This window comes from Lepidochelys olivacea (genome assembly GCF_965140295.1).
Source record: "Lepidochelys olivacea isolate rLepOli2 genome assembly, chromosome: 2".
NCBI classification, from domain to species: Eukaryota; Metazoa; Chordata; order Testudines; family Cheloniidae; genus Lepidochelys; species Lepidochelys olivacea.
Window position 1 is genome coordinate 103,043,929 of NC_140412.1, and position 27,753 is coordinate 103,071,681.

At 41.4% G+C, this 27,753-nt stretch overlaps 1 protein-coding gene across 3 annotated transcripts in view; it reads right to left on the reverse strand.

Moving 5' to 3' along the window:
• MBP (myelin basic protein) overlaps window positions 1-27,753 on the reverse strand; it is a 167,234-nt gene that overhangs the window by 108,639 nt on the left and 30,842 nt on the right. For all 3 annotated transcript variants that reach the window (XM_084620238.1, XM_084620239.1, XM_084620240.1), the window contains exon 2: window positions 19,938-20,013. In XM_084620238.1, the coding sequence (XP_084476364.1) occupies window positions 19,938-19,988 (51 nt within the window). In that variant the 5' untranslated portion in view covers window positions 19,989-20,013. The remainder of the gene's footprint in view (window positions 1-19,937; window positions 20,014-27,753) is intronic.

Genomic DNA, 27,753 nt, shown 5'->3' on the forward strand with positions numbered 1-27,753 from the left:
GGAGCTACCTGTAACATTTTATGAATATTATATGTCCCTCTGTTTGTTATTTTGCTGTTCATTATATGACTACCAGGGCTTAATTCCAGCAGGAATTTCTACAGGAAAGGGGGCAGGAGTTTCAGATAGCCCCATTTACCATATTTAAAGGGACAATGTAAGCATCACCTCCTTCAAAGTTTACCTCAGACCACGCTAAGGTCACCTGTCTGGCTGATAACCCCAGGGGTGGGGGGTGATCCTCAAGTATACAAGGGGGCCTCCATGTGGGAAACTGGAAGAAAGAACTTTGGGGCTGATAAATGGACAAGTCTGAAACACAAGGGGGAGAGACAAAAACTGACAGAAAGGAGAATGAACCCCAGTCCCCAGAAGTAGGGGCATCTGGTAAGATAAACCTATAAGAGTACCAATGGGGAGATTCTTACTAAGATAGATATGCATGTAGACTCTGTGTTATGTTAAGAACCCTTTTCTCTCCTTATGCTTTCTTCCTACTATTGAGATTAAACAACACTTTATTTAGAAAAGGCTGTTTTGAGTCACTGCATTCACCACAGGTGCCAACTCCCTAAGGGGAAAACAGCTGAGCAATCACAGTTGGTACATGAAGTACTGTAGCCCAACACTCAGTCTAAGAGTGGGAGAATCACAGGATTCCACTCCAGGGATCCCAGTAAAGGGTCGAGGTCTCAAACCTGGAAGGGATACTCTTTGAGAGAGACACCACAGAAGGTCTCAGAAGTGCAGTTAGACCTGAACCACGACAATACCATCTCACATCCAGGCAAGAGAAACAACTAGACAATGCCTTAGAACAACGGCGTGGCAAAAGTGCCAGGTCCATTTACTATCCCAGCCATAAAAATCAACATACCCACCTTTATGATGCCGATAGTGAAATGACTAAAGGGGAAGATCAATTGCCACTGGTGAAGAGAATTTTGCAAAGTTGCTAGATTATATTACACGCTGATATGACAAATGACATTGATTGACATGACAATGACAAATATTGGTCATTAAGTCCCAGTAAGCACCATTCATTATCAAGTCACAGCTATATTACTTCTCAGTTGTTAAGAATGTTACTTAGTTCCACAAGAATTAAAAAACCAAAACAAAATTATTCACAGTATTATAATAGCAGCTAAGTGTTGTTATATAGATTTAGGTACACACACTAAATAAAGAGCATCTACCCATAAACTCTAGGCATCTCTGATATAATTTTAAAATTCAACAAAATTAATCCCCAAATATACCTGAAGTGCAGAAGTACAATTAAATATAATCCACCAACACACTAAACCACCTAAAAACTCATGCCACCCTCCATTCCAACATATTCCCTTCTCTCCTCCAAGTATTTTTAGGGTGGGGTTGGGATGGTGGGGAGTGGGGAATTAGCTCTGTATCTAGGGAATAGATTCCAAAGTTGTGGATACCCTCACAGCAAATGACCAGCCAGCAACAGCCCATTCTCATCTATACCAATAAGACTGCAGCTCATGCAGTTTGGCACACAGAGAGAGAGAGAGAGAGAGAGAGCACGCATCTCTCAAGTAGATCAGGAAATGTGGAAAGGATGGATTTTGTCTCCTGTCCACAGTACTGCTGCTGCTGCTCCAGCTGCTGCAGGAGAAGTCTTTCAGGTTCTTGGGGTTTGATTAGCCCTCATGAGCTGTTGCTTTTTTTGCATAAGACTCTGGTTTTGCTTATGCACAACTCACAGTATACTCATTACACTAATTAAATGTGAAAAACCTATGTTAATGCAATGTCTGAGTTGCAATTTTACATGCAGAGACATCAGAGTTCAAAATTCTATTTCCCACAGCAACTGTAGCTTAGTAACCCTTGTGCATAAGCAGAACTTTGCATTACTGCAAACACATTATGGTGCTCATATTTATGCCAAATACTGTAGATGGGCCAGAATCAGAAAACCTGATGCAGGGAGGTAAGCATTATATTTGCACGACTGAGATTAAGTGTTCCCCCAATCAGAGAATTTACTATGAGAGAGAAAGAGGACAGGAGGTGTTTTGACTGTTATCCTGCCTCGGAGATCCCATCAAAAGAAAGTGGGTGGCTTTAACTCCTTCCAGGAGCAGGAACTACTGCAGGGACAACTGAACAAAGGCACACAACAATTTCCTTTCCAGTGCTGCCCCCAAGCAGTGGAACAAGGAAACTTGTAGTTGCTCTGTTCTACCACAACCTCTTCCCCTGGTGGATTTCTGCCAATGGGGCCCTCCAGCAGAACAAACCACAGGTTGAATTTGACACTACATTTATTTATATTTAGTTAGATTTATTTAAAATTCATCCATGGTCCAAATTTTAATAAAAATTGCATAAAAAACATGTCAGTTGTGGAATTGCTGATACATGCAGAGGATTCAGTTACAATTACCAAAGCTGTAATATTTAATACAGTGGCTATCAGCCTTTCCAGACTACTGTACCCTTTTCAGAAGTCTGATTTGTCTTGCGTACCCCAAGCTTCATCTCACTTAAAAACTACTTGCTTACAAAATCAGACATAAAAATACGGAAGTGTCACAACACACTATTACTGAAAAATTGCTTACTTTGTCATTTTTACCGTATAATTATAAAATAAATCAATTGGAATATAAATATTGTACTTACATTTCAGTGGATAGTATATAGAGCAGTATAAACGAGCCATTGTCTGTATGAAATTTTAGTTTGTACTGACTTTGCTAGTGCTTTTCATGTAGCCTGTTGTAAATCTAGCCAAACATTTAAATGAGTTGATGTACCCCCTGGAAGACCTCCACGTATCCTCAGGGGTACATGTACTCCTGGTTGAGAACCACTGATTTAATAGACCAAAAACTCTTAGGCTGCAATTGTACCGTCTTACTAGTAATGCTGTAATGAGTCAAAATTACCTAGGTCAGGTCACTAAGCCTGCTCTCATTGCACCTAGGCAGCACCTGATTCTTCCTTTCAAGTGAAAAAAAAATCAACTGTGAGCCATTTCAAAGGTTTTAAATTAGCTGCATTAGCCTCTGATCAAGAGAACTGCAAAACCTTATGGTTGCGGCTTTTCCCCAAGCAACAGGATCCTACCTGGTATCTAAGCAGCAAAACTGAGCAAGTAAGCCGGTACGCCCTGGTACAGCGTACCGGTAAGAGCCAGTGCGCCGTACCGGGACCGGCTTTCCCAGACGGCAATTTAAAGCCCTGGGGTAGTGGCAGCGGGGCTCTGGTGGGGATTTAAAGGGCCCCAGAGCTCCAGCCCCCGCTACCGCCCCAGGCCTTCAAATCCCCGCCTGAACCCTGCTGCCCAAGCCCTGGGGTAGCAGTGGCAGTCGGCAGTCACTAGGGCTCCTCAGTGATTTAAAGGGCCCGGGGCCCTGCTGCGGTAGCGGCAGCTGGAGCCCTGGGCCCTTTAAATCGCCCCCGAGTCCCGAATGATGTTCGCTTTTTTTTGCAACAGTGTTACATTGTTGACTCATATTTAACTTAAGGTCCACTATGACCCCTAGGATCTCTTTCCGCAGTACTCCTTCCTAGGCAGTCATTTCCCATTTTGTATGTGTGCAACTGATTGTTCCTTCCTAAACGGAGTACTTGCTTCTATCCTTCTTGAATTTCATCCTATTTACTTCAGACCATTTCTCCAGTTTGTCCAGATCATTTTGAATTGTAATCCTATCCTCCAAAGCACTTGCAACCCCTCCCAGTTTGGTATCGCTCTCTATGCCATTATCTAAATCATTAATGAAGATATCGAACAGAACCAGACCCAGAACTGATCCCTGTGGGACACCACTCATTATGCCCTTCCAGTATGACAGTGAACCACTGATGATTACTCTCTGGGAATGGTTTTCCAACCAGTTTTGCACCCACATTATAGTAGCTCCATCTAGGTTGCATTTCCCTATGACATATTGCTCCTCAAATAACATCAACCCTCCTAAACACATTAGATTTGCTGTGTTAGGGGTGCAGAGTTAATATAAAAAAATCCATTCTGTATCTGCATCTCATCTACTATGGAGCACCAAGCCCTTCCTTATCACGGTAAATCTATTTAACTAGATGTAAACATGCTTCCTCCACTCTCTCAGATGCCAGCCAAGAATCCCACAGTTGCTTCCCTCTCAACTACCAGCTCTCATAAAACTAAATAAATGACATTGAAGACACAGTGCTAATTAGTTATGTACTTAATTAAGAATCAGGGTTTTCTGACAGAACACCATTAGGCTAAATTCATTCCTAGTGTAAGTAGAGTAACTGTAAGGAAACATTTGGCCTAAGTGTCCAGTCGAACACCAGGATAGATGGTAAGACTCGCCAGGGGGCAAGGCTACTTCCAATCATAAAAACCATGGATCCCGGGGGAGGGCAGGGATCTGCAGAGAAAATGTGCCTGTGCATTAACTTTGGGGTACTCTGTCCTTCCACACACCCTCTCATTGGGCTCCCAGGCTGCATGGCTACAATAAGTTGGCCAAGACATCTCCCAGCCAGCAGTTCCCCGGGATTCCCCTTTTAGTGGTGCTTTCAGCACAGTAACGGCTCCGTAAAAATGTCAGCGTAGCCTGAAATTGTAGACCCATCTCTCAGGATAACTGTGAAGGGGGCCAGAAGAGAAATAAAGGGGCAGCTGGGGGGGAAGTGGGGAGGGCAGGATATCATCCCAGCAGAGCTTCAAGTTCTACAAGACCAGGGCTCTGGAGCTTATGTGCTCAGCAGGCTAGACACCTATTGGAAGTTTTCATTTTCCTTGGGGCCTTCAGGAATGGGGTTTCCCTTCTGCACACCTCCTAAGGTGTATAGCTATAGAGATGATCTCCTGAAGACCTTAATGGATTAAAAGATTGTCTAGCAGTAGCTTCTACTTCAAGCATCTAAAGCAGTGCATGTTTCTGAACTGAAATGAAAAACGTAGAGCTGTGAATCACAACAATTCCTATGTCTATTACAGGTGGAAAAACAAAAACAAAAAACTGCGAAAGACTATTGGTCTTCAACCAGTGGTCAAAGAACACACACAAATATAAAAAAGCGTTAACCTTCTCAGTGACAGCACAAGAGCCTTGCTCTTAACTGTGAAACGCATTCCTGTGCAGAGGGCCAGCATAAAGGCATTTGTAACATTTAAACTTTCAAAATTCAGCATACGGGAAGATAGGCCTTGTGCTGGTCCTCTACAGAGGGGTGAGTTTCACCCAAAATTCAGATCTTACAAGTGTTTATCATCAAAAGTTGGTTAATATCCACCATGCAAATCAGACATTTAACTTCCGCTTTTATAATAAATGGAAACACACTGTTTCCATTTATTATAAACTTTAGCTTTCTATGGTTTTATTTTGGAAAGTTAATTTGTAATAATATCTGAAGCTGTATTTATAGTGCATGTATTTTCCTTTTGCAATTCTAAGGCTTGGCTACACTTCTGTTGTGAATTTCAACAACAGGGAAGATCAGTTAGCAATGCACAGGTAAGTCTGTGTTTCAGAGATATCTAGGGATCGTTTTGCAAAGCACGTAGCTAATCAACTGTTTTTATTTGAAACTTCCTTTGAAGCACCTGATGAAGAACATTCTGGGGCACATCTGAACCGCTGATGAGCCAGCTGCTGCAGCTCAGCAGGAAACAACAAAGTCAATAATCTGGAGCCAAAGGAGTAAGATGGTAGCAGCTGGCACCTTCAAGAGTTCCATGACTCTTTGCATGCAGTCAGTTAATGGCTACTATTGGTTGGATAATGGATCAACTTTTTTTTTTTTTATTTCTCTTGATCAGCTAGCTACATACTGCCAGCCTGTGTTAGAGCACATGCCTCTGACTTGGCTGATTAGATTGGGGCTAACTCACCAAGATTGTGATATACGTAAGTGAAAGATCCTAAACCTGAACCAACAGACCATAAATTCAATAAACGAGTGGATACGGATATGAAAGGCCCAGGAGAAATAAGAATTTACAGAGTGCAAGAGGGTGCACCACACAGGTATCTGTGAGATATGAGGCAAGAGAAATATCAAACTGTTGTGATGACATGAAACCTAAATGTTGTTAGATTGTCTGGGGAGATCCCAAGATTCTCTAGATCTTCATATCTCACACTATTAATAAAGGAGTATTTTAATAGCTTGGGCTTGCAACAGGATGAGATATATAGAAAGTTTTGGCAACTGGGATAGCCTGCTTAAGGTTCATGCCCCTGTGAAAGGTGGGAGGAGGTTGGTTTGGGTAGTACATTGTCACTGAAGTGGGTACACATCAAAGAGAAATACCCTCCTTAGAGATGCAACTTTCCCTCTCATTTCCCCTGCAGTGGTTCCAGCCTCTCTCTTAACCATGACAACAAGCTCAGCTATACAAACTACCCATCAACAAGTTGCCTCCACATTGTTCTGACTTATGAGGCACCATCCAAGATACCCCATAAGCCAAAATGTGATGTTGCATTTTAAATGCCACAGGAAGACGACCACAAAGAGGAAGATGAGGCATTTGGGCTCAGCCCACAGGCAGCTGGTTTTTAATCAGGAAATGGGTGTACAGTCACAAGTTGATACGGGTTATGGTGAGAAGAGCTAGCAGACAGGGAAAGGAAGGAAGAGTGGGAGAGAAGAAGTGGGAGAGGGTGACAGACATCTAGTAGGTCAATTATGACAAACGCAAGAGATCACAACTTTCATTATAACTAGCTGGGACAGTCCCTTTAATCTGTGACATTTCTGGTAAATCAGGATATCTGCTTATATAAAAGATTATCACCATGAGTGATTTGTAGATTTTAGGACCTGCTCAACACTGAGCCCAGTTTTGCAACCCGTGCTCACATTGGGTAGTAGTGTGAATAATCCCAATTAACTGAGCAAGGCTACAGAATCAGGCCTATTTAAATAAGGACAGCTAAAGGTCCTATCTTGTTCCCCTAGAAGTCAATAGCAAAATCCTCGCTGACATAAATGGGAGGAAAATCAAGCCCTAGACATCAGTTCCAAGGTTAAAAGTAAATGTCCTTTGAATTTTATTAAGCAGTTTGTGTCATTCGTATTTCACTTCTCTAATATGAAGAGAATGGTTTTGTACCAGCAGCTCTTGTGAAATCCCTACTAGCTCACAGTGGTTTTTAGATCACACGCACACAACTGGATTCTGATTTCCTGGTGGAGTAAATTGTGGATAACTCCATTAAAGTTAGTTAAGTTTACACTGGTAACTTTAAGTTAATAAACTTCAGTAATCAGGCTCATAGGAGTACATTTTGTCATTTAAATCATCTGTTTTTATTTCTGCAGAAAATGTTTCTACAGTAGTACTACAGTAGTAGTTATAGTAGTCCTGCAGAAAAAAAGTCAAGATACAGGACCATAATTATGGTCAGAAAAAGTTACTGTTAAAGTGACAGGAGTTGCAGGGGGGCTCTACATTTATTCTCAAATTACTTCACATAAGTGATTATTGAATCAGTAAGGCAACTCTTAAGATGCAATGCTCCTTGAATAAATTTATTTCACTGTTATAAACTATTTAAGAAACATAGTAACTGGTAAACACAGTGGTCCGTGGACACGACAGGTATGTCTACTCTGCAGCCAGGACATGTGATTCTCAGTACAAGACAGTTTTGCGCTAGCTCTCCTCGAGCTAGCACTCCAAAACTAAGTGTGGACTTTGCGGCAGTGACAGCAAGTCAAGCTAGCCACCTGAATTCGGACAGGCTTGGACTCAGGCAGTTAGCCCAAGCCACTGCCCTCATGGCAACATCCACACTGCTAGATTTAGCTCACTAGCTGGAGCAGAGCTAGCACAAGTCTGTCTACCCGCATTGGGAATCACACCTTGTTGCTACAGCGCAGACATACCCTTAGGTTTTATTTTATGAAAGGTCTCTAGCCTGTGTTATGCAGGAGGTTAGAGTAAAAGTGATCACAGTGGTCCTTCTGGCCTTAGGACAGGGGTGGGCAAACTACAGTCTGAGGGCTGGATCCAGCCTGCCAGCCGTTTTAATCTGGCCCTCGAGCTCCTGCCGGGGAGCAAGGTCGGGGGCAGCTCTACACAGCTCCCAGAAGCAGCAGCATGGCCCCACTCTGGCACTCCAGCTGGGGATCAGGGCCGCTTTATGCGGCTCTCAGAAGCAGCGTGGCCCCCCTCTGGCTCCTACACATAGAGGCAGCCAGGGGGCTACACTCACACCCACCCCAAGCTCTGCCCCTGCAGCTCCCATTGGCCAGGAACTGCAGCCAATGGGAGCTGCAGGGGCGGTGCCTGTGGACAGGCAGCATGCCCCTTCTCTGGCTCTGCACGCTGCCAGCTTCTGGGAGCCACCTGAGGTAACGGCCGCCTGAAGCGTGCACCCCTGAACCTCTCCCTAGCCCCACCCTCCTGCCCCCCCAAATCTCTCATCCCCAGCCCCACCCCAGAGCCCACACCCCCAGATGGAGCCCTCGCCTCCAGACGCCCCAAACCGCTACCCCAGCACTGATCACCCTCCAAACCCCTCGACAAGCCCAGAACATCCTCCTGCACCCCAAACTCTTCATCCCCACCCAGAGCCCTCTCCTGCCACACCCCACTCCCCCACCCCATCCCAGAGCCTCCTCCCACACCCAGAACTCCTCATTCTGGCCCCACCTCGGAGCCTGCACCCCCAACCAGAGCCCTCACCTCCCCGCCCCCCGAATCCCAACCCCAATTGTGTGAGCATTCATGGCCCACCCTACAATTTCTATTCCCAGATGTGGCCTCAGTCCAAAAAGTTTGCCCACCCTGCCTTAGAATCTGTAGGCACAATAGATTAGATACATATCTCAAAAAGGTGGGTAAATATTAACCTTATTTACACAGATAGGGAACAGGGAGGCACACAGAAGCTAAAGCCCAAATTTTTCAGACTGGCTGCTGATTCCAGATCTCTCAGTTTTTGGGCACCCAGCCTGACACACCCTGAGTTTGCTTTTCAGGCATTCTGAGCACCAAGAGCTCCCACTGGAGCGAGTGGTGCTGATTGCTTCTGAAATTATGATTCAAGACTTTCAAATGGGCACCCAAAAATGGAGGCACTCAAAAGCAGTGGCCACTTTTTGACTTAAGTGACTTGCCTAATGTCACATACTGAGTCAGTGCCAGAACTGAGAGTAAATCTCAAGACTTCTGACTCCCAATCCTCTCCACTGGCCTACACTGAGATGTACTGAAGATAACCTATAATACTGTGCTTTAAAACACTCTGTCAATCTCCTTCTGCAAAAGCTTTTTCAATTAATACCAATTAAATTTGTTTCCATCATGTTACAGTAGAGGGAAGGGAAAACCCAGACATGCTGTTGAAAAATGTTTTGTGATATTTTACTTGTTATTAAACAGCTCAAAGTGGAAAAGACAAGCTCATAAATGGAGACATGGTTTTTAGAACTGAAACAAACATGTTTTCAGATCTGCAGTAGCAGATAAGATCAATCTATGAGTACACAAAGAATACGCTGTGGAATGCTCAAATAAATTTGTTAGTCTCTAAGGTGCCACAAGTACTCCTTTTCTAATTACATAAAGAAACCCTTCTTTGTCCAACATTAAATATCAGTCTTTAAACTGTGAATATTTTTAGGAAAAAGTTACTGGTAAAGTGACAGTGCACGCAGGCATCTCTGTATTTATTCCCTTGCACTAATTTCCATGCCATATTTGCTGAATTTGCAAGTTAAAACATTTTTTCCCCTAGCTATGGTCATACTGTAAGCCCAGAAGTTATATGGTGCATAATGCAGAATCTGATTAAACATCATTTATGCTGGCTCAGCTCTCCTGATGGTAATATCTCAGAAATTCAAGCAGGTTTAGTGTAGAGGAGACAGATATAATATGGCCCAAATCCTCCTCCTCCCACCCCAGTATGAAAGGCTGAAGAAATAGTAAGTTCCACTGTAGGGGAGGAGGGTCAGGGCAAACTGCAGAGCTCCTGTACAGAGGGGATCTACACCCAGGTCAGCATGGGCTTCATCTACAGTAACAAAGAGAAGGGTTCTGGAGACAGAGACACCAGCCAACCTTCCACCCAGTGGAGGATGGCACTGGTCGTAGAACAGTTGTGCACCATGTTCTCCATGTTGTCGGATGAGGTGAATATTCTATCTCACTCTGGCCTCAAATAACCCCTGTGCAAAGCCTGCTTACTTGGGATTCACACTGAGAATTTGTAACATTTGTACTAGTTACATAAATAATTAGGTACTAGTTTAAGAAGGGAGTAATGAAGCCCTAGTTTTACAATTTTAAAAACTACATTCTAAAATCAACAACTATATATGGGAAAATTCCTGCTCATTATTGACTTAGGTCACTCTGTTTCACATAAGGCAGGGGCGGCCAACCTGTGGCTCTGGAGCCACATGCGGCTCTTCAGAAGTTAATATGTGGCTCCTTGTATAGACACCGACTCCGGGGCTGGAGCTTCAGGCGCCAACTTTCCAGTGTGCCGGAGGGTGCTCACTGCTCAACCCCTGGCTCTGCCACAGGCCCTGCCCCCACTCCACCCCCTCTCCTGAGCCTGCCGTGCCCTCGCTCCTCCCCGCTCCCAGATCCTCCTGCATGCTACAAAACAGCTGATCGGTAGGTGTGGGAAGTAATATGTCTCCTGACATATTACTGTGGCTCTTTGGCAATGTGCATTGGTAAATTCTGGCTCCTTCTCAGGCTCAGGGTGGCCACCCCTGACATAAGGTACTGCGATACATTCCAACATGTGATATAGCATACTGATCTGAGAACCACTAGAGCAGGGGTTCTCAAACTTGGTTTGCGGCTTGTTCAGGGTAAGCCCCTGGCGGGCCGTGAGACACTTTGTTTACCTGAGCATCCGCAGGTACGGCCATTCGCAGCTCCCAGTGGCTTGTGGTTCGCCATTCCCAGCCAATGGGAGCTGCAGGAAGCAGCGCGGGAATAGCAAACTGCGACCACTGGGAGCTGCGGGCGACTGTACTTGCGGACGCTCAGGTAAACAAAGCGTCTCGTGGCCCGCCAGGGGCTTACCCTGAACAAGCCGCGAACCAAGTTTGGGAATCCCTGCACTTGAGTGTTCCAGGTACAATGAAGTAATATGGGGAGGGACACAGATCCTTGCTTCTCACCCCCAGATCTCTGTTTTTTGCCACGCATACACCACTTCCTGCCTTGTCAAGGCTCACAAATATAAAAACTGTACATTTCATTCATTATTTGCTTTTATTATTTTCCAGTGTGAAGTTACCAGAAAATGTGGCTCTGTGTAAACCCCCAGTTCTTCCATATCCTTGCTCATTCAAGTGATAATGTCATTATACCCTTGTTTGAGCAGGCATTCATCTGACTCCAAAGGAGGGGCATTTCAAGGCTAAAAGGAACTAACAGAAAGCACTGTGCATTAGAGAGACATAATGCCACATGGGGAAGGTGCCTGACACACCAACACTTACAAGACGGAAGTGGGCACTTCCTTCTGCAGCTGGTCAGCTCTACAAACTGGGGAGGGGATGGGAGGACAAGGCAATGGCCCTGCACCCTCCACACAAGGAACCGCAAATACTGTAACTATGGCTGGTTTCTCCACTTACTTTTACAACCCTTCATACTCAGCTACATCAGGTCCTAAGTGTGACGAAGTGGGACTGTTCTTAATGTTTCCTCTGAATACTGTAGGGGTGCCTCAGTTTCACCTATGCATTTCTTAAGTCTCTAGGTGGTGGGATAAGGGGGTGTAATTGTTGCAGAGCAAAGGGCCAGTGTACATAAATGGCCAACACTCTGTCTCCTGGCAACTGATGGCCTGGGCCTTTCCCCTCTACAAGGTGATAGCTAAAGGGTTGGAGAACAAAGGAATCAGGTGACCTCCTGGCCCGGGAAAGGGACAAAGCCCAGAGGAGGAGGGGGTGGAGGGTGAGTCAGTTGGGGCTGGCTGGGGACGTGGAGTGCAGACGTGGTTGTCTGGCTCACTGCCCCCCAAAATGGACCCGGCTGAGGGGTCCTGTTCTCTGTACCTACAAGCTCTGTTTTATACCGTGTTCCTGTCATCTAATAAGCCTCTGTTTTACTAGCTTGCTAAGAGTCACATCTGACCGAGAAGTTGGGGTGCAGGACCCTCTGGCTTCCCCAGGACCCCGCCTGGGTGGACTCGCTGTGGGAAGTGCACGGAGGGGCGGAGGATGCTGAATGCTCCAAGGTCAGACCCAGGAAGGTGGAGGCTGTGTGAGCTTTTTGCCCTGAAGACCCACTGCTCACAGAGAGGAGACTTCACCAGAGTCCTGACTGGCTTCGTAGGGAGCAGTTCCAGTGCATCGCCCGGGGACTCCGTGACACTAAGTTATTAACAATCAGAGCTAGATGAAAAGCAGTATGAAGTCTTCACCACAAAATTCATTTAAAAATTTTACCCATTTTTTCACTGAAATTCAAAATCGATGAAAAATTGTCAATACATTCTAAAATGTGCAGTATCAGCCAAATCTATTCATAATAGTAATAATGAACAGTAGACACTTAAATCCTGACTTTCTACCAATATCTACTCTTCTCTCATATCAGGTTTCTTGCCCCCTAACTATTCTGAAAGTTGTTCTGTGTGGAACCAAATTGACTTCAATGGGGTCCACATGCACAGAGTTCATTGGAGGCTTGAGGCCTAAGACTGTATGTTCTTTGGGGAAGGGACCATATCTTTCACTTGTATATGTGAGCCACTTAGCATATTTATGGATACTTGACAAATAAATATATAATAATGATAATCCCTATCCAGTCCAGTGGTTGTAAAGTTTAATAAGCACTCAGGCCTCAGTTCAGCAAGGTACTGAAACACATGAATAGTCCTATTGACTTCAGAAGGGCTACTTGCACACTTTAAGTTAGGCATGTGCTTAAGTACCTTGCTGAACCAGGGCCTCGGAGACAGATTTATCAAGAGAGTAGGCACATCACTGAGTTAACTGCACAAGCACCCACCTCAGTGCTGAGTCTGCTCAGGCTCTGGAAACAACTACTGCACAATGGACGTTTTCAGATGCTTCGTGCTGGTACCTAGCATAGTCACTTCTACACTAATATGGTATCACCGTGTTAGTATGACAGTAGTTCCTGGTGTCCCCAGTCAAGACTGCTCTAGGCACTCCACCATGAATACATAATGGGACAGTTCGTGCCCTGATGAACTTACGATCTAATTAGATAGGATAGATAAAAAGTGGGAAGGGAAACAGAGGCACAAAGAAGTGAAAGGACTTGCTCAAAGTCACATACCAGCTCAATGGTAGAACCAGAAGAGAATCTCAGGTTTCCTGAGTCCCAATTCGCCACCCTAGCCACACTAACCCTAAGCTCCCAGATCACAGTGTATCTGGGAGCTAGCCTCTGAGCTCAGGTCCAAAGACTTGTGTAACAGGGATTGTGCTAGCGCACTAACAATAGCAATGAAACAGTGCTTTGACACTGCTTCTCAGGCAGGAACTAGGCTTCAGAGCCTGAGCTCCATTTTTCACAGCTATTTTTGGCTCCCCCAAGTCTGAGCTGGGAACCTTACTCCCAGACACAGTGTAGACATCCATCCATCCCTTCCCCCCAACTCACTCGATAAGCCTGGGACTTTGCTTCCACCCCAAGAAAAGCATTTTTCCTCCACTCCCAACTGACACTTCTTTTCAGAAAAACTTCTAAGCTGCGCATCCTGTGAGACACATTGGTGAAAAATACCCATTAAATCTCAAAACAGACAACTTCCTCTACCTTCCTCTTTTACATTTTTTAATCCATTCTCTCCTCCTCCTGACTTATTTTTCTGTTATCTCATGCTTTCAAAGAAAAAATACTCATTTAAATGAGGGACATTTTAAATCACTATCTTTTTTGTAATTTGAGAATACACCCCATTGCTGCACAGAAGAGGACAACAAAACCACAGGAAAAAACCACAGCCATGCTGAACGGGGAAGAGACAAATATTGTTATAAACTTTCTCAGTCACAAACTTTCTATTTGTATTCTGAGTTGAAGAGTCAAATCTGCACCCTGCTTGTTTTATGCATGAGAGTAGGACCATTGCTCTGTACCAGTACCCAAATCAGGAAGCCAAATATGTTCTTTATATGGACTGCTTTACCTTTAAAAATATATATATATATAAAACATTTCCAAAACGTATTTAATCTCTTCAAATATATCTTGCACTAAATAAATAAAAAATAAATACATCCTTTTTATTGATTTTTACCACTAACACAAAAATGTTACTGTATTTAACAGTTAGAAATACAACTCAAAATTAAAATGCTGCTTCTGTTTTTCTGCTGGTTGGCACACTGTACTGCACACCAGGCGGAAACACCTGGTAAAACCACACAGCTGATCTGGGTCTTAGGCAACTCTGGAGAGCAAGAAATGAGGTAAAAAATTATAGTGTGTTAATTCTTTCATTTGTACATCTGCAATGCCTATGAAATGGCTTGTACAGCTATAACATTGATCCAGTCATTTCCAAAGGTTCTATCTCTCCCCCTCAACTGCAGAGCTCTCCATGGACTTCAATAGGAAGCAGGAATGCGCTCAACAAAGTACATGGCATAAAGCTCCTAAAAACTGGTTAAGATAAAAAGGGGAGGAAAAAAGGAGGCAATGGGAAATGAGTAGTGCTTCAGTAGTGGGAAGATCGATACTTAACTCAGTTAAAGAAGTTTAAACCTGAGTTTATTTCTCCTTTACACAGTGAAAATAGATAACTTTTAGCATTTCTTGGAAATGTTTACCATCTAATCAAGCTATCTAATTTAGTGAGCAAATGTTGTGGAACACAGTCTTTGAGCAGAGATACACAGATAAGGCAGTCACGGACAACATCATTTGTTTCATAATTTCACTGTACGCTTAAATCAGTGGTCTCCAAACTTTTTGGCACACGCACCCCCAAGGTGAAGAGCAGAGGACCTGCTGCAGACGCGCCGCCGGTGGGGAACACCAGCCGTGGATGTGCAGAGCTGCTGTCGCCGAATAAAAAAATGGCAGCGCGCTGTCCGGCAGCGCTCCTGCTGCCGCGCACCCCCCTGGGATCATCTTGCGTGCACCCCATTTTGGAGACCACTGGTTTAGATAGTTAGAATGCAATTTAAGAAGTTACAAGGAACACATCATGGCCAACCCTTCACAGGGTGTAAATCCCACTCTTACATCCCTGCACAGCCTCTCCACCATCTGTGCTGCAAGTGTGTGCCTAAGTGCTTCTCTTGATTGGTGGAAAGTGGGCAGAAGGGAACAGAAAGAAAGATGCACCAGCCAACATGGTTGAGCCATGGGACAGAGGAAGAAATCTGCCACAGGTATGGGATAGTAGCAAATTACTACCCCTGGGGACACTTTCAGGGAACACTTTCCCTGTGGTTCTCCTAGAGCAGTGCTGCTATATAACCCTTGCACAGGGTTAAAATATTTAAGTATAATCTAGCCATTAATGATTTTTCCGATAAACTGCAGTATTTCATAAATCACTGCAAACAGTTCTCAAAAGAACATAGGATGATGTCTTGCTCTCTGGTACAACCTGACATTTTATAAAATTTCATTTTAAAACCATGACTTAGAGGTCTGGTAAAACATTAAACTGTTGGCTGAGTACTTTTTTTTTTTTTTTAACTGTTACATCTGTTTTAAATTTCTGCCTGTGAAAAATTAATGTACTGGAACAAACAAATTTCCCCCAAACTCTTAGGCAAAGCTAGAGGCTTGAAGCATCACCTGATTTATTTTGTCAAAGTTTCAAGGCTGCCGTACTTTACCACCTATTTATTCAGCCAGTCTATCAAGAATATGAGAATGGCCAGGTGATGTGATATCTCCATTTGTCGTTCAGCTATCAGTCATGAGGGAACTGACATTAAGATAGAACTTTGCTTAATTTGCTAACAAGGGACATTCACTTTGAGGAGATGATGTGCTTAGTCTCTGGGGAAGCCAAAAGGAGTCATCAGTGGGAAGTTCAGCCAATGTTGCATTAAGGGTGGTTACTTAGCAGTTACTGAGCAGGAGTTTGTTGTGGTTTTCAGCTGTATTAATGGCATCAATTTAAGGTGAACTATAATAACGGCTCAGAATTAAGACTGGTAAAAATTCAATAATCCAGAGCAGTCTCCACTTCATCAGCACCTCGTTATTTTTCAGAGTTTTAGGTAAAATTCAGGCCAGTGAAGGAAAACCCATTCTCCGACTCTTTAAGACTCCCCAATGATGAATATATTTACACAAAGATAGGCCAAGGTTTTTCAAAACTGGGTACCTAAATTTTTATTTTGTTGCAAAAATAAATGACAGGATTTTGAAAAGCAGCATGCACCCAGCAGCTCCCACTGAAGTAAAAAGAATTAGAGATTGAATGATTTACAGTCATCTTATAAAAACTGTATAAGTGCAGGTGTCGGATAAGAGAACAACAAGAGAGATGAGGCAGAATAAGTTACTGATTAGAGTAAATATACCTATTGTTTAATTATAAAGTTTTATCCCACTTATACCGGATGTTTTCATATGCAGCTGGTAAGTCATATATAGGCTTGGAGGGATTAGATTTTTATTGGTAAATGTTGATTTCACTGTACGCATAAACTGACGAAAAATATTTCCATTGATAAAAATCAAAATTTACAGACATGAAAAGAAAAAAGCTGCTTGACAAAATGCAGTGATTTAGACTTTTAAATTAGGCTTGTTATAAATAGACTAGTGAATGAATAGTAAAAACAGCTATGATTTGTTGATTTAAGAATATTTACTTAGTCTATTTTGACATATGATGTTGACAGTGTGTGTTTTAACAGTTTATAAAGCTGGAGATTCAAGAACTTAAATGTCTATTGAGAATGTCTGAACCCCATTCTAAATGTTCACACTTGCGGGGAAAGTAAAGACAAAAGTCTAATAAAAAAAATGCTTAAAAATAAACATTGATGTTATCCACCGAAATTATTTTAAAAAATATGGAATTTTGCCAAGCCTACTCATACAGTTCCTCTTATTATTTATGGATTGCACCTTTTAGCATGGTGCACTTATAAGACAAAATTAACTGCAACATTTTGAAGTTAAGATCAAAGTATGGGAAATTGTCTCCTGAGAATCTGCTTAAGTGAAAGTCTTCTGGTCTGACGATAGTAGCTTGATGCAATCATCATCTTATGGCTCTATCCCCCTAGTTTCAGTCATTAGAAAATATCCAGATTCATTGAAAGTAAACAAAAGTTAGATACCTGCTCGAAATCTTAGTGACTGCAGTCAATAAATGTATTACAAGAATGCGAGTAGCCACCCCAGAGTTAAGGTTTAAACATGGTTTCTCTTTAAACCCTCCCTTAAAAAAAAAAAAAAAAAAAAAATCGATATACACTGTGAAATCACCTTGAAAAAAAATCAAAATGTCAGTTCAGAACCTAGAGTAGAGTGTGTGATGCAAATCTGAATTCATTTGCTGAAGGGGGTTCAGATAGTGAGATACAGTTTCTTGTTGTATCATTCTTTTGGGCATGGGATATAATTAGCCTAAAGCCGCAAGAAATTAATTTTTGGAAAACCGTTAATGCATTTTTAGATTTTTTTTAAAATTGCAATTGTGCAGCTGCAAGGCAGGAGAAACAGCTCAGTAACTCTAGGTTTATCTCTGTCAACCAATAGCGATTGCTCTGCACTTCACACTGTGGGACTGTAGGAAAGCAAGATTAGATTTAGAACAGTGGTACGCAAAGAAAAAAAAACAGATTGTTTTTGCTAATGAGGGGTATAATACTGTGATGTTTTCAGTTCCTATTGCTGCAGAGCACAGTTACAACAATCTGGCTGCACTGCGTGCATAGCAGTACCTTAACCATGCATTTCCTGTTTTTTTGTAAATCTCTGGCGTGTCTTTTCATGTAATGCAAACACTGTTTTCAGAGATGCATGGAGATATCTTAACTGAACATTTCTAGTTTTCTAAGATTTGAATATGGGTTTTGAAATCCCACATACCAAAAGGGTATCTGGGTATGGCAGGGAGAGCTCACTGCTGAACAGCAACAACTTTAACTCCACCTAAACAAAAGGGGTTTTTTGCAAGTAAATTTCAACACTCTGATTGTAACTGCAAATAGGAAGGAAAGGTGGGCCATAAATAAAGAGTTATAAGAAATACAACATTCTAACAGAGTAGCAGCCATGTTAGTCTGTATTCACAAAAAGAAAAGGAGTACTAGTGGCACCTTAGAGACTAACCAATTTATTTGAGCATAAGCTTTTGAGAGCTACAGCTCACTTCATTCACCTTATGTCTCCTTTTCTTATCAGCACTCTCCACATATCTGCTTTTTTTTTAAAAAAAAAACTCAGTGTGCAATGTGCCTACATGAGTGGACTTCACCTAGCTAAATTAAGACAACATAATTTCTTAAAGGGTAAAATAAACAGTAATCCGTATTAACCTGATGCATGAACTACACCGGCGTCAAACATCTTGTTACTATTTGTATTAGAGTTGAACCTAAGGGCTACAGTCCCATTGTGCTAGGCACGGCATAAACACAACTATGGCTACATGTAAAGAAAGCAGCACAATCCCCTCTTGATGGTACTATTTTTCTGCTATTTTCTCCCTCTTCCTTCCAGCATGTTTACTTATTTTCTAACCACTTAGCCCTGCCTTCTAAAAGGACACATTGAAGGTCTGACCACCTCTTTACTACTTTCAGAGTAACAGCCGTGTTAGTCTGTATTCGCAAAAAGAAAAGGAGTACTTGTGGCACCTTAGAGACTAACCAATTTATTTGAGCATGAGCTTTCGTGAGCTACAGCTCACTTCATCGGATGCATACCGTGGAAACTGCAGCAGACTTTATATACAGACGGAGAATATGTGTATATAAAGTCTGCTGCAGTTTCCACGGTATGCATCCGATGAAGTGAGCTGTAGCTCACGAAAGCTCATGCTCAAATAAATTGGTTAGTCTCTAAGGTGCCACAAGTACTCCTTTTCTCTTTACTACTACCACTCTTATTTCTGGGGGCATATTGGTCATTTGTGCTATAACAATGTGAAATACCAGTATTCCTCCAGATGAAGCTGTACAGCTCACCTGTTCAATAGGTATGGTCATTTTCTGGAGAAAGTTTGTGCACTGGAGCCTTTCTGGTGTAAAAATGAGTAATAGCTACTAACAAGAAGGAAACAACACTAATTTTTCTCCTAGATAAAAATCATTTCTGTGCATTCCCTTTTATCTCAGTCAAATTTAGAACAACAACAACAAAAAAGCACCATGAGAAAGCAAAAAGCTTTTGACTATCCCTTTCTGGAAAATAATCAGTATCAACAAACTGTAGAGCTTCTTAATTTTTGTGTGGCCAACACTCCCGATTTTATTGGGTCACAGTATTAGGTGTTTTTCTTGAAGTCCTAGCGATATGATTAGGTCAGAATCTCAGCTTTCATTACAATCTTTCATTTCTAATATACTCTTATTTACTATCAGTCTTTTATATAGTTCCCGCATTAAAGGTAAGTTAGTTAAATCTAGTGACTTTGACAAAATGCTAGGTTAACAAGTAACATTTTACTCAGCACGTTGCTACTTAAATATGTGCTGCATTTCTATTCTTTCAGGTCTCATAGTGTCCATTCCCCACCATGACTAGCTGGCTTCAGATCCAATGTGCATCCCAAGCATGCAGAACGCTAAGATATCACATCTATCATGAAATTCACCAAACCAGAACCCCATTTTTCACAATATTGCATGGGGGCTTTTTTCCACTTTTAAGAAATTATATATATATAGTGATGATTTATAATAAAATAATAGTAGTAACAATAAGCTTAGCAATTGTATTGGCATTTCATCACATACACTTTTCTTGATATTATAGTCTTCCTCTTGTAGTATTTTTTTCTTCTTACCTTAATAGCCTTCTCAGCGCTCTGATCTCGTTTTCCTACATGGTTCCCCATGGCAAGCCACTCAGCTCTTCAGAAACTAAAATAAAAATAGAAGAAAAACATTTTTGAAAAACTAAACATGGATTTCAAAAGAAATTTTGGAACCTTTCTTCTCACACCTACCAAATGGCCTTTCTTGTGCTACAGTTATTAGTGACACAGTATTTCTACAGTTCCAGGCCGGGATTTTCAAAGCCACCTACATGAGTTAGATACCAAACTTCCATTATCTTTCAATGGTGTGGCCACACTAGGGACGGGGGGGGGGGGGGGAGGGGAGGTGTTTTCATAGCTAACACAGGGTCACTACCGTGGTTAAATCCTAGTCAAGATAAGGCAGTTATAGTTTTAACATGTTAGCAGGTCAAGATAAATCCTGAAGATCTCACTTCCCTATACATCAACCTGCTATCACATGTGAAAACTATAACTGCCTTGCTTCAGTAGGATTTTAAGTCTTGTTAATTGCCATGTGTTAGCTAACATGAGGTTAAGAACACTCCTAATAAAGACAAGACCTGAGCTGAGTAGCCTTATCTCTGAGATTACTGAGTGATTTGGAATGGGGTTAAATGTTTTGAATGTCTTGAGTCTCTCAATGCTGAACTACTCATTAGAACTATTTTTGCTCAGGATTTCCATTTTTAGTGGAAAAGAAGAATCTCTGGAGAGGATAAAGATGCAAAAAAGGGTAGCTGCTTTCAAGCCTTTCATTTCTGAAAGCATCTGAACCTTTGCAAAGATCTGAAGATTCTCAGGTCCTTTTGGACATCATAGACCTGACTCTTTCCGCCGAACAGAACCCAAGCTCCTTCCCTTGTGTTGATCTGTTGGGCATACTTGAGATTGCTGGTACAGTCCCCAAAATGAACCCTCAGTAAATCTTCCCAGCTAAAGTTTAAGGACCAGATTGTCAAGAGCTCCAGCTCTCATTTAGGCTCCTAAATGAAGTGCCAGATTTTCAAAAGTGTTCAGCACACAGCAGCTCCCACTGTTGCACTTGTGAACATTGGGGATACTAACTGTAGCTTACTGAATACTCGATGACTCAACTCTTTAATTTTAATTTAACTTTCAGCTTCTAACTCATTATTTTCTTTGTTTACTCATTGTGTGCATTTGAACCTGAAAGCTTATCTTTCTTTCTCATAACAATATTTGTGGATCACAGGCCAATGCCCAAAAAGCCTGAGGGAAAATTAACTGTTTCTCCAAAACATTCAGAGGCCACAACCAACCATGGAAGAATGTTTTTATGGAAAACCATTTGAAGGATTTTTAAATGAAAATCAGTAACTCAGACTTCAAGGTCAGATGGGACCATCATGATCATCTAGTCCTGCATATTGTAGGCCACAGAACCTCACCCACTCTCCTGAAATAGACCCTTAACCTCTGGCTGAGTTACTGAAGTCCTCAAATCATGATTAAAAACTTAAAGTTACAGAGAATCCACCATTTACGCTAGTTTTAACCTGCAAGTGACCCGTGCCAGATACTGCAGAGGGAAGGTGAAAAAGCCCCAGGGTCTCTGCAAATCTGACCCAGGGGAAAATTCTTTCCCAACCTCAGCTATAGTGATCAGTTAGACCCTGAGCATGCGGGCAAGACCCACCAGCCAGACACCTAAGAAAGAATTCTCAGTAGTAACTCAGAGCCTAGCATCCCATCATTAGCCACTGGGATCTTTGCTACTGGCAGTTGCTGATGGGCCACATGCCACTGTAGGCAGTCCCATCATACCATCCCCTCCATAAACTTATCAAACTCAGTCTTGAAGCCAGATAGGTTTTTTGTCCCCACTGCTGCCCTTGGAAGGCTTTTTCAGAGTTTCACTCCTCTGATAGTTAGAAACCTTCGTCTAATTTCAAGGCTCAACTTGTTGATGGAGAGTTTATATCCATTTGTTCTTGTGCCAGCACTGGTGGTTAACTTAAATAACTCTTCTCCCTCCCTGGTATTTATCCCTTTAATGTATTTAAAGAGAGCAATCATATCTCTCCTCAGCCTTCTTTTGGTCAGGCTAATTTAAACAAGCCAAGCTCTTTGAGTCTCCTCTCATAAAAATAGGTTTTCCATTCCTCAGATCATTCTAGTAGCCCTCCTCTGCACCTGTTCATTTGAATTCATCTTTCTTAAACATGGGAGACCAGAATTGTACATCGTACCATTATACAAGGAATTGAAGAGACTTCATCTGGAATATTAACACTTCCCTGTCTCTACTGGAAATACCTCACCTGATGCATCCTAGGAATACATTAGCCTTTTTCACAGCCACATCATATTGGTGGCTCATAGTCATCCTGTGATCAACCAATACAACTTCTGTGTAATTAATTCCATATGATTTACAGTAGGGATGAAACAAAATTGCCTATGCATTCACTTAGCTGGAAACTGCTGAAAACCATACCCATAGAACACAAACATTTTCCAATGACCAATCAAACCCTTAATACAAACTCTCTATGGAATTTTAGAAACAATCAAGGCATCATTATTTTTCTAGCAGTATAGGGGATGAAGACAGTTGCATGTTAACAAGTACCTCCTATTGGTTGTCAGAGTGAGAGCTATGCAAGCATAGCTGAGAAGAGAAAGAATATTCATATAACTATAAGGTTAGAAGGGACCATAAGGGTCATGTAGTCTAACCCCCTGCCAAGATGCAGGATTTGTTGTCTAAAAACCATCCGAGACAAATTGCTCTGAAGCCTCCTTTTGAAAACCTCCAGTGAAGTAGCTTTCAAAAATCTCCCGAAGCAGTCCGCTCCCTTGTCCTACTGTTCTTACAGTTAGAAAGTTTCTCCTGAGATTTAATCTAAATCTGCTACACTGTCATTTGAACCAACTGCCTCTTGTCCTGCCCTCTGTGGCAACTTTTCTCCATCTTTTTTATGGCAGCCTTTCAAGTATTTGAAGACCACTATCATATCCCCCCTCAATCGCCTCTTTTCCAAACTAAGAATATCTAGTTCCTTCAGCTTTTGCTCATATGGCTTGCATTCCAGCCCTTTCATCATCTTTGTTGCTAGCCTCTGGATCCTTTCCAGTTTCTCTTCATCCTTTCTATAGATTGGTGACCAAAATTTAATACAGTACTCTAGCTGAGGCCTAACCAGAGCCAAGTACAGCAGTACTATCACCTCCAATGACTTGCATACTATGTATGTCTCTGTTAGTTCAACCCAAAATTGCATTTGCTTCTTTTGCAACAGGATCAAACTGCTGACTCATGTCCTTCTTAGCTGTGCTGCTGCAAAGCCAGTTATCCCCCATTCTGTAATTGTGCATTTGGTTTTTCTTCCTTAAGTGTAGCACCTTCCATTTGTCTTTGTTGAATTTCATTTTGTTGTCTAAAGCCCAGTTCTCCAACCTATCAAAATCCCTCTGAATTTTAGCTATCCTACAAAGTGTTGGCAACCCCCATAGGTTGGGGTCATCTGCAAATTTGATCAGTTATGCTTTCTCTTCCTACAACCCAGGTTATTAATAAAGATGTTAAACAACACCAGACCCAGAACAGATCCCTGTGGAACCCCACTTGAGACCTCCAGCCAATCCAACATCATTCCATGAATAGTTACTCACTGTTCGTTGTTGTTTAATCAAATGCTGTATCCACTTACTAGTAGTTCCATCGAGAAGGCATTTCTCCGCAACTGACTTATCAGAATGTCATGTAGGATGGTGTCAAAAGCCCTGCCTAAGTCCAAGTGTTTTATGTCCACCACATTCCCCTATCCACCAAACCAGTTACCCTGTCAGAGGAAGAAATAAAACTGGTTTGGAATGTAAATCCATGCTGGCTGCTAATGATCACCCCTTCATCCTCCAGGTATTCACAAATTGAATGTTTTATACATTGATACCTGGGAAGCTACTAGAGCAAAGTCACGCTGTTGAGCATAGAATTAAACCCTGGGTCAAACCCGAAAACCCCATTTGGATTTTTCAGTCATTGATTTGACATATGACCCAAGTCAAAATCAGCTGACCTATTTAGTAAATTCTCAAAGCATTTTTATATTACAAGATCATGATCACTTGGCTTATTTCACCAAATCTCATTAAATTTCAGAAAGCTTTTCTTCTCCTTTCAAAAATGCGCATAAACAAAGAAAAATGCATTTAATAGGAAGTTTGTGACAAACGAATAATAGCATATAAAATCACGAGTATGGCTAACAATTTTTACTATATAGTTTATTGTACACATATACACTTACACATGCTGCCAAAAAAAATCCCCCAAAAGTCAATACAAAACAGCAGAAATTAATATCAAAGGAACTCCTGGGGACTAACATTTTCAAATTATATAAAATGCAATTAACATTTTAGGGTTCAATAGTAACAGTGTCCTTAATTTGCTATTGTATGTGTCTGGGGATACGATACAACGTTATACAGAATGCCTCCTTCAATGACAAGCCGTGAAAGAATGGAAAGTCAACCTTTATGTCTCATTCTCTGACTCCTCTTGCTATGTTTCAACTTAAATAGTGCTTATGTAGGCTAAGCCGCAATGCTTAAACCTTAGCTTGCTGTTGGCTAATGTGGTTATGCTTGTATGTTTTTCTGTTAGAAATGTACGCTTTTGTGACATTTAAAACACCTGGAGTCACTGGTGACATGTGTAACTGAAGGTAATGTGATGCACTGAAAGTAAAAAACACTCAGGAAAGATGCATAAATTACAAAAAATATGTACTCTCCACTCCCCAATGGCACTTTCTTAACAGTTTAGTTTTCGTTCCTTGTGACAAATACTACAGCATATTAACTCATACACTATGAAGTTTTAGTAATCCGAGACCTCACCACAGCTTTCAACTAATTCTGGGCTAAATGGTGCCATTAGGCACAACTTTAAGCTGGGGGGGGGAGGGGGGGCGACTACAACAGAGAACTTCACTACTACTGTTGGGTATTTGAGGAGGGACTGTGGACTATTCCTTGTTGTGGTCAATACAAAGGAAAGATTAGGCTTTAGCCACAGCTAATTTGGTTGATTTTTGTCTCAAGGAGCAGCAGTCCATGTTGCTCCCCCAAGCACAGAGATTACATGGATTGTCTCTGGCCCTTTTAATGTGTGTAAAATGATGGGAGTGTTGTGTTACCTTCCCTATACACTCTCAAAAACAATCTAGTCCTACATCTTCGCAGGAGATGTTAACCATGACTAATTTTTTTTTTAATTATTGTTTTTGCAGATTAGCAAAGTGCAAATTGGTGAGGTTTTACAGTACACATTATTATGTTCATTGAATTCCATTCATTCTAAAAATCATACTACACGTTATTGTATCTGATTAAATTATTACCCACTTAGGACAAAAACAAAACCATCAAGAGCAATCATGTCCACACTAGTTAGAGTTCACAGATGGCCAACAGCATAGCAGAGGCTGCAGACAGTTCTAAAAGAATCAAAATTCCGGACTTCACTGCTAGGAGATCATCAATGGAAACAATACTGATGGCATTAAAAAAAAAAAAATCAAAAAGGATTCTAGACCAGATTCCAACAGGTTCTGCTCTACAACTAATGGTTTGGTGCTAAGCTCTGAGAAAGTCTCCTTTGGAACATGAGCAAGAGAAGGACAGGCGTGAGAATAGGAGGTTAAGAAGGAAATTCAAGATGGGGGCATGGGGAAGATCACAATATTAGGGTACAGAAAAAGAAACAGGAGGAATCACCAGAATGGGAATAGACTGGAGAGGTAGTAGAAGCAGAGAGAAATGGGAACAAGGACATAGGAAGGAAGTATGTGGAGAGATGGGAGTAAACTAGAAAACAAATAAAGAAAATGAAAATAGGAGTAAGATAAATGAAATATGGAAGACAAAAAGGAGGAATGAGAAAAAAACATCTAAACTTAAAGCTGTATTTAAATGCATTATTCTAAAAACATTTGGAGGAGGCATGGGATCATATACCTTAGAAGTCAGACCTTACACATATAGCTCTCTGATGAGAAAAAAGAGGAACAAGTAAAGAAATAATCTGGTATGTGGTGATTACTACAGTTATGACAGTAAGCCAGGCATAACTCGAAGAAATTAATATCCATTTCCTGCCTTTCTCTATTACATACAGAATAGTAAAATCCTTTTAAGGGAACAATTCAATATAGGTCAATTATTCAAATAAAGCTATCATAAGCCTTATTTCAGCAGTCATAGATAGAAACAACCACCACCACTACTGAACAAAGGAAGAATGTGGAGCTAATGTGATATTTGCAATCTATCACTCTGATCACTCTGTTTGCATGTTGCTTCCCCTTACAGTCTAAGTAAATAAGGGAAATAACGGTGGGGAAAAGTAAGCTCTTGGAGTAGGACTGTCTGTTTTCCTAGCACAAATATGGGTCCATGGGCTCTACTGCAGGGGTTCTCAAACTGGGGGTCGGGACCCCTCAGGGTTCATGAGGTTATTACATGGGGGGTCGTGAGCTATCAGTCTCCACACCAAACCCCGCTTTGCCTCCAGCATTTATAATGGGGTTAAATATATTTAAAAGTGTTTTTAATTTATAAGGGGGGGTTGCACTCAGAAGCTTGCTGTGCGAAAGGGGTCACCAGTATAAAAGTTTGAGAACCACTGCTCTACTGCAATAGAAAAAAAAACAAACAAAAATGAACAGCTGTGTATTTTATGAACAGCAATGTATAGACTGATGGGGAGCTAACTGAACCAAATATGCAACATGACCAGCATGCTAATGCCAGACAATGAAAGAAACCATATGCAGGATGAAATGATCTAGATGGCCGTAGACTGTTAGCTTGTGCAGCTAATCAAATTAAGAGAAAATACAATTTGATAAGCACATTGAATCATCTGAAATCGACTACTAAGCAATGAGCTCATGATTCCAACATGGATCATTTCTTCAGCAAATTATTCTAGCTGTTTAATGTACACTGATTAAATACAAAGGAAATGGAAAAGGAAAAAAATCTTGCATAGTAGAAGAGTAAAGCTCTATACAGAAATTCATGAGTATGGTTTAAGAGTGGATTTAAATACGGTTGTGTATTTGGGTTCTGCAGGAACATGACTAAAGTTGAAATTAGTGATCTTTGAGTAAAGCCATAAATCTGCACTTAGGTTTTTCATTCTCATTTTAATGTCTCAGGGAGACAAGCATATGGCCAAAATAATACAATCTTGTCTTATGTTTATTTCCTCCAGCCTAGGAACTGAAGTACTGTATTATAAAATGACCAGATTTCACCTCATCTTATTCATACATAAATGAATGCAAATGTTTAATACTAAATTCTAAATCAGATATCTAGATATACCTACCTGCAATAAATTTTTTGCACATAGCTAAGGGACTATGACTTTTAAAGAGAACATTACTAAAGACAGACTTTTCAGCCCAAGAAACAAAAGCAACACAGCTGATTAGCAAAAACATGCCATAATCATGGGCCTTCTCCAAACTATGACGAGCAAAAAACTGTAGTCTTCTGAAAAAATGTATCTCCAAAATCTAACATGAAGGACAATTAAAAATTAAAAATGTACAGTGCTGATGAATTATATATATAAATATATATATATTAGTGTACGTGAATTTGCATAAGCAAATGAACATTCACCAAAATAAATTGAAGTGAATAGGAACATATATAAAGATCCAATTCTTCAGTCCTCATTCAGGCAGAAGACCCATTTAATTGAGTAAGGAGTGCAAAATCAGGTCATGTTTTCAGTAGCTATATAAATAAAAGATGTTGAGTAAAATAAAAAGAA